Below are 15,622 nucleotides of genomic sequence, written 5' to 3'. Positions count from 1 at the left end.
GTCATGTGGAGCGGTTACGGTCCATGCACCAAGCTGTGTTAAGTGGAATCGTTCGCTCTATGCGGAAAGTGGCGACTGCGGCGCTCTGTTATTGTGTTATTGTCTACCGAGGCAGTCGAGGTACAGGTCACGTGTTCACGGGTTAGCACGCGTCATACCGGACGTATGTAAAGGTAGAGCGAGGCGTGTGCATGCACCATACAAAGAAAACTATAGTGAACAATAAAGAGTTTATTAATCAGTTGTGCCTGCGCGCCGCTTTCTCGTGCGCTTTGGTCTGCCTTGAACTAGAGTGGGCACCCCACAGCCGACATTGGCTCAAAAAACATTTCGTGAACGTTCTAAAGTGAATTATTTGAAGAACTAAAAGCAACGATACATCAGCTATCAAGTGTGTGGTTAGAAATACGGTTGCTGCGAACAAAACACATCAGAAAAATGTGTACCAGCTACTAACCAGCTGTTTTCTTTTTCATCATTTTTAATGCACCCGTCAGTACGTTTGTACACTGGAAATAGTCATTCTGTTGGTTTAAGGATTACAAGAAGTTCGATACCACCACTCTTTGGAGGATACCGTTTTGCTCTCCAGAATCAATGTTTGAAGGAGCTTTATTCTGAACGAAAGACTGCGATCACTGTGTCGATGTCTTAGCGCACGCGCTTAAATTGCGCTGCAGAAAAATTCCCCTGCTATGTGCCTTAAAATTTGTACTTCTACTTAGAAGATAAATCGAAAATGACGGAAGGTTACGGCAGTCACTTCAAAGGAAATGTACATGACCGAAGAAATATGCAGCACTGCGTCAAGCTGCAGCACGGCACAGGTCTCTTACGTAGGCTACACACTACTATGTTCTCCACTACACGTTCTAGAACTTCTCAAACAACGTAATTCGAAACTAGTTGTTTGCCCAGAGACGGACTAAATTCTTCGCCCTAATTATGCTCAAAGTACACTCGCTTCTTGTTTATACAAACATGAACAATCAAACTGCCGCACTTCGAACAGCAGTTGAACAGACACGGGCTCTCAAAATCAACTACTAAAACAAAATAAGCTATTCGAGACGTGTATACGTCCCCCCTTTCATAAATAAAATAATACTTTGAGGAGACTCCCTGAGTTATTTCGTAAGATCATGGTCTTCGTGCATTATCACGCCATTAGGCACACGCGTCTAATATCTGTACTGGCCGAAAAAGCTGCCCTTCTCCCCTCGAACGATGATGTGAGGCATGCTCTTTTTACGCGAAGCAGGGGAATCCCGGGAGATCCACTGGCGTAGGTAGTTCCTCTCGACGATTCTGGCCTGCCTGACAGCCGGCGAGTCGGTTGGCGCGGCGAAGCGGAGGTCGACGTGATGAGCAGCTCCGGGTATTGTGATCAGTACTACGTCATCGGATGGAGGCTCCTGGATGCCCACTGCAGACCAAGGGTCCAGTTCTCCATTGCTGAGAGTGCAGGAAATAAAGAATTAGTATTTATAGTAGGTTACAACTTCAAAAAAAAACAGTAGTCCCTAACACTGAGCCGCGGTCCGAGGCATCCTGTGTTATTTCGCTCGCAAATCGCAACAGTAAACGAAATCAGCTTTTTAATGTTTGACTATATCAAACAATGCGCTTATCAAAATTTTAGTGCTCACAATTTTTTTTCTTCTGATTAGCTTCTTGTTTAGGTAACCAGAAACGTTTAAACAGCGGGCTACTTTTGTCCTGGATGAATTCTGTGCGTGGAGGATGAATATGGGCAGAGCTTAACTGCAGAATTCAGTTGTATCCGACTATAGTGAAGACGAGCCTAGACTCCAGCCTCCGCCCTTACAAAAATTATCTTTAGATGGTCTATAGACTGTCCATAGACTTGTCTATAAAGTATTTAGACTTTCTATCGACAAATCCTTTAGAGCAGTCTATAGGCTAAAAGTTCACAGATAGTCAACAAAAGTTCGCAGATAGTCTAAAGTTCACAGATAGTCTAAAGACAATGTGTAGATTTATGGCCATTCCCTTTTAGCTTTAGAAGGATCAGTGAAGACAGTCTGTAGACTATGAATAGACAAAAGGAAATATCGATAGGAAGGCATACAGCCTATGGAAGTCTATAGCTACTCTGTAGACCATTTTTATAAGTGAGCTATGTGCCCCGTCGTGCTCCATAACCATGCTTGCCAGTATTTCCAGTCTCTAAATTACTCAGTAAAGTACGATTTTCGTTGTTGCTGTTGTTCTGTTACTATTTTTATTGCAGTCAGCCAAGGTTTGTGTGACTAGTTTACCATGTTAAAATATTTCAGTTCCGGAATCGCGCCTTGCTTTTTTGTTTCGTTTTCTTGAATGCTTCCTGTTATTTCCTCAGTAATGTATGTGGCCCAAATCGTGTTACAAATAAATAAGTTAATTAATAATAAATTTGTCGGCAGGAAGGAGGCAATGAGATAACGGGGAGGCAGATGATGAGGGCGTATACAATGGTGACGCAACAGATAGGTGCAAACGGCAAGTTCTTCCCCCAGGAGGCTTATCTGACATTTTCTCCCGAACAGAAGTCGTAAGTTGTCTCTTCTGCCGTACTGTTCCTTCCTACGTGTCGTCATGGTACGCAACTGCCCTCAGAGGCTACAGTCCGAAACACTCGTTCTTAAGCGGCGAACAATGGCCCTTATCGCCTGTCCCACGTATACCGATTGTCCAAGCTCGTGCAGTTGTCCCCAGCCATTGTCACTCGCTTCTTAACGCGAACAAGCACTCATGTGTATGCAGTATGTTTCATTGTCTTTCAGAGGCAGCACTCTTCACTGCCAGGCTGTATGCACAACCACCAAGGCAGAGGTAGTGCTGAGTGAATGCGTGTGGGATTATGGGAAGGCATTTCTGGTGCACTGATGCTACTCTACGTCATTCCCTCCATTGGCTATGCTTGAATGAAAAGGCGAACTCTACACAATTCGCACGCATGCAGGCACGCACGCACAAGTTGCGACGAGAAACCGTTGGAAAGTATTGAATGCTGCACAGTATTAAGTAAAGAAAGCTTTAAAGAGGACGAAGCGACGGATGTGACAGTGGCATAGGCGAAGGCCTGAAGTCTGAAGGTCTAACAGACTTGCTGCCTGTTAGACCTTTTTCAGAGTCCCTCGTCAAGAACAGCAACGAACTCTTCATCTGCTATTGGTTGCTAAGAATTACAGCGGTGGAATAGTTCAGAGGCTCCCCGTTCTCAGAAAGAAAATAAAACGGCTCACAGATTGGTGCAGAGATGAAATGTAAAGAAGCTTCAGAGAGGGTAGATAGACTCCAAAAATTCCTTAGCTCTTTTTTTTCTTTTTATAGCCGCCATCGGACATGGCTTCTATTTATAGGGGGCGCTTACGTCGGTGAGTTTCTAAACTACCATCAGAACGTTGCCCAATTTGTGCGGCGATTTTCGCACCCTGCGTTACAGAGGAATGGCGATGGTTAAAGAACTGCCAATCCTCTAAACCTTAAGGCACAGGGGGCTCCTTTTCTTGCTCATCGATTTCAACACAAGTCATTACAAGTGAAAATGGTGAACAAACAACGTTTTTTGTTTACGCAAGTCCTACCTGAAGATGATGTTGGTTGCTGTGCTGAACTTGCTTCCTCCGAACATCATGACGGTCCTGTAAAAATCTGGCGAGATTCCAAACTTCTTTTGGCACCTCTCTCGTTCAGCCGTCGCGCTCCACGTGTAAGGGTAGAACATATCGCTCACTCCGTTCCCGCAAAATGGCTGTGCCAGCTCGTTGCACTTCTGCAGCAAACAAAAGGTTGAGAAAGTCGATGAGTGTTTCCGCATCACCCCCTTCCACACTCGAGTGGTTGCGTATGAGCAATGGAAACTGCCATGTTCATCATTCTCGGAGAAAAATTTGGAAATTTTGAGAAATTTTAAAATACTGTTGCGGAAATAATTAAGGCAATGGCCCATTCCTATGATATGCAGAAAAATCTTTTAAAGTGTTTCCATCGGTTAATACTGCCATGGAAAACCAATGGGGAACGCTTTTTGACGAAAGAAAAAACGTTAATAGAAAAAATGCATACTGCCGTCGGGAGATCTGTGGTTATATTGATTGTTATGTGAAACCTTAGATTACATGAAAAAACCGCGTTCATAAACAGTTTCCGGCTCAAAAATGCTGTTGTCCACAATTGTTGGGTATATTTGTGATTTGCTGATACACGATGGCTGATAAATGAGAATATTCTGCGAGAAACACATGAGCCAGCCATGAAACGAGCTTACATGAGAGAAGCTTCAAGAAACGGTTCTATTATGTTGCTTTATTTGTGGCAGAGGCTAGCCCACGTTGTGGTTATGGTGCATTGTTTACATTGTTTGACGTCCCCAAGCAACTCAGGCAGTGAGGGACGGGATACTAAAGCACTCCGGATAATTTTGTCCCCCTGGGGTTCTTTAACGTGCACTGACATCGCACAGTACACGGACCTTAAGTATTTCGCCTCCATTCAAATGCAACCGCCGCTGCCGGGATAGAACCCACGGCCTTCGGGTCATCAGCCGAGCGTCATAACCACTGAGCCATGTCGTAACCACTGTTTCAAAAACGTTGTTGATGACATCAGGCAAAGCTCTTCAAAAATACGATGGTAAAGCCACTCTATGGTACAAAAAAATTGGATCGATTGAGGAAAGTAGTCTTAATCAGGGCAGCATCCTATGACCTGTATTCACGTGACGACACGGAATAATTTCTATTTAACTGAAAAGCTCAATTCAGTTCAATTTTCTGTTCAGTTTGCATTGAAATGAGAAAGCTAAAGAGTCGAAATCACGAAAAATTCGATGCAAAATTTCTGTGAGCAAAACTTTTGTGCTGGTTGTAACAGCGGTAATCTTGAAAAGGATGAAGAAGAGGATGGCAGTCTCTTATATACCCTAGTACCTTGTTATCCGCTAAGCACCCTGGCCAATCCCCCGCCATGAGTATGTGCCATTAAGCCTGAGGACATCATCATCATCATCGCCTTGTTATCTCAGTCCTACATTTTACCAGGTCGAATTTTGAAAGCGCCGTGCAAAGCCGAAAGACACCAATAAACATTCAAGTGCTCTGAAAGGAAGGTTAGACATAAAAGAGCCCAACCCGCTGACCCGAAAGACGCGGGTTCGATCCCGGCTGCGGCGGCTGAATTTCGATGGAGACGAAATTATAGAGGCCCGTGTACTGTGCGATGTCAGTGCACGTTAAAGAACCGCAGGTGGTCGAAATTTCCGGAGCCCTTCCCTACGGCGTCTCTCATAGCCTGAGTCGCTTTGGGACATTAAACCCCATTAAACCAAACCAAACCATAAAAGAGCCCAAAGTTGAAGAAATATGGCTGAACAAAGTTGTCTGTTGGGCCAAATGGTATAATAGCACACCGTACTTCGAAAGAGCAAGTCATCATCAGCTGCGCTTTCAAACTGCGGTTTGCTCTATCTTAGCCCAACAGACAACTTTGTTAAGCCTACTTTTTAAATCTCTTTGTCTTGTTTTGTCTCTTTGCTGCGTTCCTATAATTTACTGCATATCTTCTCAGTGGCACAATGAGGGCCCGCGCAAACAGTGGTGGCTTTTGTCCGCCTGCGACTACGTTTTTACAGCCAAATGTGCGAGACACAACGCAAACAGCTTGAAATGACATAACTATTTTAGTTTAAACAAGCGGTCTGTGCGGACAATGGCCATTAATACAATTACACTGACTACCACTAAAATTGTCTTTGAAACCTTACTAATGGTCTTTGCAATACTTACTAAGAACTGGTAGCTATCGAGGCCCCTCTCATACATGTGGACATCGAGGCATATTCGTGTGCCATTTATGGTGAGAAATGCGTCCATTGCGTCGGCAGCAGCGTCTACCAGACCCAGCTTCGTTTCCGGCGCGTTGACGAAGTGCCTGCAGACCTCCTACAGCCAATAAGAGGGAAAAAAGTAAAGGTAAATAATTAATTGCCTTTTAGCAAGCTGACGTTCTTCTCAGACTGAACAAGCAGTACGGATTTGAGAGGCACGGATCGATGACGTGATCTTCATTTAGTAGAAAACAGCTGAAACTTTTACCCAATGTATTCGCAAAAAAAAAAATTCCCTCTGATGCATTTTAGACTTACGTGTAAAAGGCTACCTAGCTGGACATTGTGTCAAATTTCAACACACAGATTAGTCTTAGAACACTGATAAAGCGTTCTTTCTTAATGTGAACAATACTTACATGGAAGTGATTGTAGATGCAAGTACACGTCACTAATGCGTTAAGGGGGGCTAGTTGGTCCTTCGTAATGAGCTAGGAGTGAGCTAATTTTGAAACAGGCAACACAAAGAATACACCACATGACAACGCGCTCGATGTGTCGTTGTCTATGGTCTAACCTTTGTGTTGTCTGTTGCGAGCTTAGCGCACCCCTATGTCAGTCTGCATCTCTGAATATAAAACTGCATGTCTAGGAAGCGGGGCCATCTTCCGGGAAAATTAAGAACGAGACTGCTTGCCACTAGGTTTCGTTCTCCACATAAATGCAGTGGGCCGCTTATAACTGGACAATCGGGCAGTTTGCATGCTCAACCTCCTTTCTTTTCATGCGTTTTCTTAATTAATAACCGGCTATTCTTTCCCCTTCATTGCAATTATCAAACCTCTTCTCCCACCGCCCCTCTCGCCTACTTTCCCGAGCACCTGACGCATCATCTCTACACAATACTGCTGGCAATGCTGTACAAAAGTTAATGGTGCGTTAGCTGCGGTTAAACCGAGTGAGAATTGGTAGTTTCACAATGACTTACTTATTCTTAGGCTTGGCGGAGCTCCTTCCGTCATGTACTCGGTTAAACATGGCGTGACGTCACGCCCTACCACGTACACGCCGCGTTTAGGCTCCTCAGCGAGCCCAAAGTAGATCACGTGACCAAATTTTGGTTGACCTTGACGTACCTTGACATTGCAGGCTTGACCTTGACTTGACGTTTACCCTTGGCGTGTACAATTGCTTGACCATTGGTCTGAGCACTGACCATCCACTGGTTCTCCAAGTTTATAAAATGAAGGTTTGACCTTGGCTGAGCCTTGAAGGTCATCGGCAACGCATTGCCGTCTCAGCCAGAGACCTCTAGTAGTGAAGCTACTGCTTCAAAAACTCCTGGCAATCTGTCAGTGCTGAAGCATTGCACGCATCATGTACAATGTTTTTGCGTGCTACATACGCGCTTGAGATGTTTTTACTTTAAAACAACCACGTTCGTAACCTGCCTGGACACAAATATCACATGCATCAATATTTCACTTAGCGTTCTCATTTTGCTTGTTCTTAGGCTACAATAGGAGAAACATAACTCTAACAAAGCAGAGGCCTTCTCTTGTGTGTCCCGTCTAGTAAGCATTGTTTTTTCATCAATATTCGCCATCAAATGTTGTTTCAGTAGCGGCAAATAAGGAATTTTACCACGTTTTGCGAGTGTAATCTGTGTTTGTATCTTTGTTTCAAAAATGCACTTCACCCCCCCCCCCCCCAGCCACTTTATTGCCTGAAACAGGCGATGCGCATAAGAAAAAATAAAATATAAAGAAAGAACAAAACATAATGTCGTTAATTGACTTCGTGTGCTCTACAGCGAAAAGTCTGGAACTCCCTCAAGCAGCGCTCACCTTGACAGGATTCGGCGGCAGAGCTCCCACCATCTCCGCTGCGTCAGCATAGTTTACCATCGCAATCACACCGTAGGTGTCCCTCAGCATGTCCCTCAAGAGCGTGTAGTTGCTGGGGTGCAACGGCTGGCACATGTTAAACTTTCGCTGCAGATACGCAGATCCCGCCACTGAAAAGAATCCGGAAAAATTAATATTAGTCAGGTTCCTTAGATCAGCTGCAAGAACCCATGAAAAGAAGATGAAGGAATACGCAGGGTTAAAAAAAAAATAGGTCACTGCCTGCCCTCGGCAACAGCTGGAATGCTTCTAATCCTGAAGCCCCAAGAGGTAATCTATGGGAACGTTGGAATGATTAATGGCGAACACCGGCTACTGTTGTTTAGGGACTGTTGTTGCTGCTGAAATGTATTTATTATTCACATCAGTGCACTGAGCCCCATCGACTGACGTTATCTGTGGTGGAAAGGGTAAGAATATTAGATGAGGTCATGGAAGGAAGGGTGGCTCAGAACAACGAAGACAGACCCCACGTGGAAGAGAGATTAATAAAATATTAACAGGAGGTGAGCGCTAAAAGCCGACTACCTTAAAATTTATGCACTCCAAATACATTTTGTTCTTTATCCATAACTTAAGGTGACTTCTTGTTGGAGTTCTGGGGTGACCATAGCTGGCAAGGAGGCTAGCGGAAGCGAGACAGACTCGAAGAGAAGAGCCAGCAGGAAAAGGTTGTCATGTTGCTTCATCGCAGTCTTTCCTGTTCGCTCTGAACACTTTCTGAGGCACCACGCAGGGCATCAATACTTAAACGGGTGGTAATTTAATTAGTGGTTCCTTAAGGAACAGAACCACACGTTGGGTTGTACGTGAAGTAGAAAGTTGAGGTTAAGCAATTTCATGAAAAATGGTGGATGGCGGCCGGCGCCGGAGTGGGGTCGAAACGGCGATCATTGATACAGGACTCTGTCCGGCGGTATAAGTGGTGAAGTACGTTTCCCACTACACGTAGAATAAAGTCCACGCCGTCTACTAATGCGACCTTCGCTTCTCAGTGCATCTGACTCATGATTAACGAAGCGGTCCGCATTTCCGCACATTATGCGTAAATGTGCTCAAAGAACGTGCTTACTGTGAACGCGTGCGGAGAACTCGAGCTGCCGCTATCGTTCTGCTTTCAAACACATATGCAATTGATCATTGTCCCTTCATTGTGAACGCGAAAGCTGTAAAGGTCTGAAACGCTGTAGTTTAATTTAAATATTGTTACGGCGGTAAGTCTATATTGGCGGCTGCTCTGAGATGGCCAGCACTCAGCTCAGACTCCGAGGGCCCAACTACCCACTGTCAACGTCGTCGTCGTCCAGCGCACCACCACTTCTTCGTTCACGATTCGTTCACTTATTTAGTAACCAGTTCACCGGTAACACTATCCCCCTCGGCTGAAGGCAACGTCCCGGTGCGTGTTAGGCGTGCGATGTCAAGGCTGGGTGATAGGGCTTGAGGCGAGCCACAGGAACGACTTCGGATGTCAGTGGGCCGGACGTCGGCTTTGGGTGCAGCGGCGTGATTTCATACGTTACGTCGGTCACTGCCCGTAATACACGATAAGGACCTGTGTTCTGTGATTGTTTCTTTACTTTATCGCATTATGCGTGATCTTACGGGTTTCCATCGCGCTGTCTACTACATGCTCTCCCAACATGTGTTCACAGTATTCCGGTGGTCGTCATGCTGGCGGCCATTCATAACTACTACATAAAAATCTGCTTACCTGTGGAGGCGAGTCTCTCCATGACCGTCCACGAGCGTCTGATGGCCCTGGCGCATAGCTCGGATTCGCTCCTGTAGGCCTTGGTCACTGCTTCGTTGTATGTCGAACACGGTGCGAGCCCTGGTGGCATGTTGAACGGGCCGCCGGAGGCGAGCGTTCTGCAAAAAAGCGGCAGACCAGCATATTATTGCGAAAGCAATACTACTTGCACTTTCACGCATTTGCCGTGCCGCGGCCGGTGACCACCATCGTGCCGCGGCGGTGACCACCATTGACCTTCATTTCACCTTGATTGCATTAGATTGAATTAGATTAGATTAGATTGGACTGGATTGGACTGGACTGGACCGCATTGGATTGGATTGGATTAGATTAGATTAGATTACAGTTCATTGGATTTGAGTGGAGTGGAGTGGATTGGGTCTGATTGGATTGGATTAGATTACATTAGATTACATTAGATTAGATTGGATTGGAATGGATTGGATTGCATGGGATTGGATTGGTTTGGTTTGGAGTGGATTGGATTATATAACCGATGCATCACCACAAGTGTAACCACAAGGACCACCACCAGCTACACTACCAGCTGTACCATGGCGTACGTACGGATATTGCTTTCGCAATTACCGGGCTTAACCAAGCTAAGCAACAGCGAATTTTTTTTTTGGCGCACTACTACAATAACGGCAGCTGTAATTTTCCCCCTTGCCCATAGCACCGTAACTTGAACCAACCGAATCACATGTGCAATTAGGGCATGTCCTTCACAGTGCACATTTCGTTGCATGGCCACTAGTATAGCATTTTCACTTGCGCAATAAGTTCTAATTACTGCGTACTACGACGCCGAAGCAGTTTAAGGTGGAAAAATTTACGTACAGCTGTCGTTCCAAAGATTTTCATAGTTGCCGTCCTTCTCATGGGGCGAAAATTCACAACGAAAGGTGCATGCCTAACCTTTCTTGAGCTCCTACCGGAAATATTGACCAGATAGAGCAAGTCACTTAGCTGCGAATAAAAATTTCCTTTGTATGTATTCCCACCTTCCACAAAAAAAGAACTCATGAAACTGGGATCCACTTTGAATGTCGCCGAAAAGTGACAGCACAATTATAGGCTCAAGTAGGCAAGAGTCTCAGGTGAAGCCTTTCTTGGAGGTAAAGATCGATTATCTACCACGACATTCTCATAAACGAGAAAGTATTTTAATGCATTTTCTCTTGCTCTCCTTGAGCAGGAAGGCTAGGAATTTTCACTCACGCGTCTACGATGTGCGGGTACTTGAGGCGCATCCATGCGGCGAGCAGGCCTCCGTACGAACCCCCGAAGGCCACTACGGGACTCCTTTCGGCACCGGGGAGGGTGTACTTCAGGTGTAAGAGGAGATCCGCGTAGTCCGCCAAGGCCTGATCACTGGTCAGGTAGCCCAGGTTTTGGGGGCTCTGCAGACATGTGAGTGAGTGAGTGAGTGATTGATTGATTGATTGATTGATTGATTGATTGATTGATTGATTGTTTGATTGATTGATTGATTGATTGATTGATTGATTGATTGATTGAGTGAGTGAGTGAGTGAGTGAGTGAGTGAGTGAGTGAGTGAGTGAGTGAGTGAGTGAGTGAGTGAGTGAGTGAGTGAGTGAGTGAGTGAGTGAGTGAGTGAGTGAGTGAGTGAGTGAGTGAGTGAGTGAGTGAGTGAGTGAGTGAGTGAGTGAGTGAGTGAGTGAGTGAGTGAGTGAGTGAGTGAGTGAGTGAGTGAGTGAGTGAGTGAGTGAGCGAGCGAGCGAGTGAGCATGTAGTCAAGGCATGCAGTGAGTGAAACAGTTTAATTCGTATAGTGAAGCTATACAAGTCTTCACAGGGTGAAGTCGCAAAGCAAACTGCAGTGAAATTTCCAACCGAAGGGTGTGCTTATTTCTTACCGGACACTACACGAGTGTAGCAGATAGTTACGTTCATTGCAGAGAACCCCTCAACAAATATAGTGAGGCGATGCCTACTTGCGTCGCGCAAATGTACTCACCATGAAAGAGTCTTTTCCGAAAGGGAGGGACTGGCCAAAAAATCTGTGCTCCGCAAAGATGATGAGTGCCCCAAACTCGGGAGCCCACTCCCACAAGGCGCCCTGCAAGAAGGTTACATCATCAGCCTAACTGCATCCACTGCAGAACGCAATCCTCTCACTTATTCCTCCGATTAACCCTGTCCTGAGGCCATCTTGTCTCCATAAACTTGCTGATATCTTCCGACAACCTGATTCTCTGACACCCCCTGCTAAGCTTGCCCAAGCTTGGAATCCACTCCATAACGAGAAGAGATCATTCCTCATCATGCTTTCGCATTACATGCTCGGCCTATGCCCGTTTCTTCTTGATTTCTACTAGGATATTAATAACTCGCGTTTGTTCCCTGACGCACCCCGCTCTCGTACTAACTCTTGACGTTTCACCGAACAATTCATTTTACCACATTCTCTACTTTTACCTCATTCGCTTGTACCTCATTCTGTACGTCTGCTAGAGAAGTCTGCCGAACAAATTATAAGAACCAGTCATTGAAACATAACCTCCCCTCACTGCTAAACAAGTATAAATTTGATGCTAGGCCCACAAGAAGCGACTTGCGGGAACGATTTATAAACGCACAATAAAATCCTAAAATTTCAGTCCATCATCACATTGTGTTTTGTTATCAAATACTGACGTCTTTGCGTAACTATGTCATTTACAACGGTCTTTTTGAACATGTATTATGTTTCAATACACAGTTAGTTTTTATATTGTAACACTAGCCGTGTTTTCCTTGTATATAACAATGAATATAATATTGTTTTTTCTTTTGTTATATTTTAATCATATGTCGACACCGCTCGACCTTGCTACGGTCTCTTGGGCCTCGTCAAGCTGCCACGAGCAGCTTTTTGCCCGAGAGTTCCAACCGTGTAAATATGTGGTGAAAATAAATGAATTGAAATGAATTGCAAGTCTCCACTGCGCATGCGTCGCAAGTTACTCTTGCTTTTGTTGGCGCAGCAGTGAGATACGATTAAGTGAGGTGATGCACTGCGGCGAATCGACTTCGGAACTGCGAAAAGGCTTGACCAACACTTCTGCTTCGTAGTATTCCGTCAACTTTCATATGGTGTCGCTTGACGCTTCTGTATTTGATCACCTTGCTTTAATTTGTTGGGGGTTCTTCTGTACTACGTCCAGCTGTTCTGAGAATTTTTTCAATTCATTTTTATCTGTGATCCTACCTCTTTGATTAAAGCATTGTGTGTTTGTACTGCTTCATCATTACTGTGTTTTCTTTATACCATACCCGCTTTTTAGTGTTAGCGACTGCCCTACTATAAAACCTGATTAAGTCTTTTTTATTAAAAAAATTAAGTACACTTTCATATATGAGTCGATGATGCCACATTTATCTGCGTCCATCATTCGGGGTGTCATCCTTGGAAGCGGTGCAGGTCGTTTTTACATTTTTCAGAGTTAATTTTTTTAAAGCCGAACAGTGAATTAAATGCATCAATCAACGTGCTTCGTCGTTTAGTATCTCAACAGTAAATTTAGTCGGATATCTTCCTCCTAGGCTTCGTTTTGCTATTTCCTCGCGCGAATTAAATACACTTAGGACTATATTCTAAGGACTATAGGTATATAGTTTGGACTGGCGAGAACGAGACACTCACCGCACTCTCTGCAAAGGCTTCGATTCGGTTTTCATTTCCAGTGTAGATGAAGATTGGTCCACCGTCACGGTCCCAATACTTGTCGCACATAAGGTAGCGCAACTCAAACGTGTGGTTGTTGTGGAAGGCAAAGTGGTCCACCTGCAATATTCGAGAGCAACGTGTCGTGCTTACAAGAACAGTCAAGTGCCTCATTGAGCCTGATCCGTAATGTATCATATATGTGATTGTCTCGAGAGACAGATAGTTTGAAAGAAAGTAGGTATGTTAATTTTTCTCATAGGAAATATATGAGTACCGAGCTGATTAAAGACAGGCTAAACGCAAGGTACTGTTGCCGGCACTAAAGACCTCCAACAATCCATTGTGATCCGATGATCGGCAACAATCCAATTTTGATCCATTGTGATGCGGTGGTACGCTCTCTATGGTCGGATACAACTGAAGAACGAAGCAGCAGAGGACCTTCAAAGGAGGCCCTACTGACAATGGCGTTGACCTATTTTCATGACGCCGTGGTTAATCCGATTCAGCCGTGGTTGTTGCCCCATTTTTTTGCGCGCGCTGCAAATACGCGCTAGCAGGTCCTAAGTAATCAATGAAGAGCCAGAGGGGGAGAATCGGTAGATGCCATTGGCTAGACGAGCTCCTTTGAGGGGCATTTGTCGCTTCATTATTGAGCTGCGTCCACTTATAGTGAATAAACCTTCTAGAATAGTAGGATATGGTTGTGGTGAAAATTTGGAGTAAATTTACTTCATAAACTCCCACGTTTCTTTTCTAGGTAAAAAAAAAAGTGTTTCAGCAAGTTCTGCTTCATTCTTCCATTTCATTCTAGGAATTTAAAGCCTTAATTTTCATGCTATATTTCGTATACCTCTGTGGTTGACATTATCATAAGAACGTTGTTGTTTTGATGAACTGGTTTTTCGTTTTCGTACCCCTGCTCTCATATATTCACAAAAACTCAGCATAACGTCCGCGGTATATTTCTTCCCTGGTTAATTTACTCTCTTCTTGTTCATACCGACTCATTTATACAAATCTTCTAGTTCTTTGTTTAGTTCACCCAGTTTTCAGTACTTTCAGAGGGACAGAAACAGACATTTCTTATATTTACACTCGTCGCACTAATCTCGGAATAATTAGGTGAAAATCCCGCCACGTTCCTGCAAATCATAGATAGTAAGAGTTTCTACAGCCTTTGTCAAAAGTAAAGAGACCAAGGGGTTTGCTGGAATACGTGGAATTCTTAAGTGGTTGAGGAGGCGAGTTCACCTTGTCTTCAAGGGTTTTAAAACGCTGGAAAGGCAAACGAGCTAAAAAGCTGCGGCTCGTAAGGAAACCCCTTGAGCTTTGTTCTTTTGAGAAAGGTTGCTCGTCATGCCACCATGATAATAGCATGATAGAATGTACACGCCACTAGGAGACAAGACACAAATGAACATAACGACGCACACCACAAGCGCAATAACCAACTGGGTAATTGGCCCCTGTGCTAGCCTTATTAGATTGCAGCATGTTTTGTTTTTTTTTCCCCTGTGCACATTATGGAAAAGTAATAGAGTCATGTTAAACATCCTATTCAGGCAAAATCTTGACTCTATTGCTCTTAATAATCAATGTAGAGCAAAAATAATGCATAAAGCAGAATCTCACCTTTGTACGGAGCCAGTGCTCTTTGTACGGCAGTTCTTCTGCCCCTGCAAATAGTGTCCAAGTAGCGAGCGCAGTCACGAGCAACGCTTGGAGAATGCCCATCGTAACCGTAGTGACCGGTACGTTAGCAGTGTGGAGTCGGGATGGTGTCCACCCCGACAACCACAGACTCTTTATTGCCCTTCCGTCACAGGCGCCCCGATCCCTTCGGCTCCGCTATCGGCGGGTTGCGGAACAACCAGGCAGATATGCCTAGTCGAGGTGTGTTGACATCCGCTCTAAGGACACACGCACGATTGCGATGCGTAACGACGGCCAAGGGTCGCCACGGCCGTTGATTCTTCCGGCACCTTCGTATGATTCATCATGCGCACCGTCTTATCGCATTGACGGGCTCGTCTCGATGAAGTCGACCACAAAGCCCCATTTCCTATTGATCTGTTTACCTTTATTGTTGATCAGGTGGATGTGCAACCAAAGATAAGGATTCCTACGAAACCGCAGGGACGAGGTATTGAGAGTCGCGCTTGTTTTTTCTCTTTTGTTTTTGGTAGGCCCGCCATTTATACGAAGTTATCGAGAATGATTCCCGATGATGCAAGAGAAATTCGCCGAAACGTTGGGGATCTTTCTTGCGTGTCAACACACGTGATTGTCACGTGCACAGAGTCAGTTTGCGCGGCCCGGCTGGAGAAATTGTTTGTGGGACAGTCACATGCTTCTAACAAACAACATTAAAGACAATAAAAGTGCCGAATAATGGTCTTTTCCCACCAAGTATCAACCGGTCTCACTCACATGGAGCTCTGTAGTAGCAGTAA

The 15,622-nt window shown here is 44.8% G+C and overlaps 1 protein-coding gene across 1 annotated transcript; it reads right to left on the bottom strand.

Moving 5' to 3' along the window:
- Nucleotides 1-211: 211 nt before the first annotated feature.
- Nucleotides 212-15,000, bottom strand: LOC149366166 (lysosomal Pro-X carboxypeptidase-like). Its single transcript, XM_089549264.1, has 9 exons — nucleotides 14,802-15,000; nucleotides 13,143-13,283; nucleotides 11,475-11,576; nucleotides 10,715-10,896; nucleotides 9,452-9,609; nucleotides 7,678-7,847; nucleotides 5,790-5,945; nucleotides 3,591-3,778; nucleotides 212-1,455 (listed from the first exon to the last, which is right to left on the bottom strand). Exons 1-9 carry the CDS (start codon nucleotides 14,901-14,903, stop codon nucleotides 1,182-1,184), a joined length of 1,473 nt encoding a protein of 490 aa, XP_089405390.1. The 5' UTR covers nucleotides 14,904-15,000; the 3' UTR covers nucleotides 212-1,181.
- Nucleotides 15,001-15,622: the final 622 nt, after the last annotated feature.

This window comes from Amblyomma mixtum, chromosome 1 (assembly GCF_055824585.1).
Source record: "Amblyomma mixtum isolate Tamu chromosome 1, ASM5582458v1, whole genome shotgun sequence".
Classification (NCBI taxonomy): domain Eukaryota; kingdom Metazoa; phylum Arthropoda; class Arachnida; order Ixodida; family Ixodidae; genus Amblyomma; species Amblyomma mixtum.
Note: the sequence above shows the minus strand (reverse complement) of the source record. Positions and strands in the feature narration are given on the sequence as shown.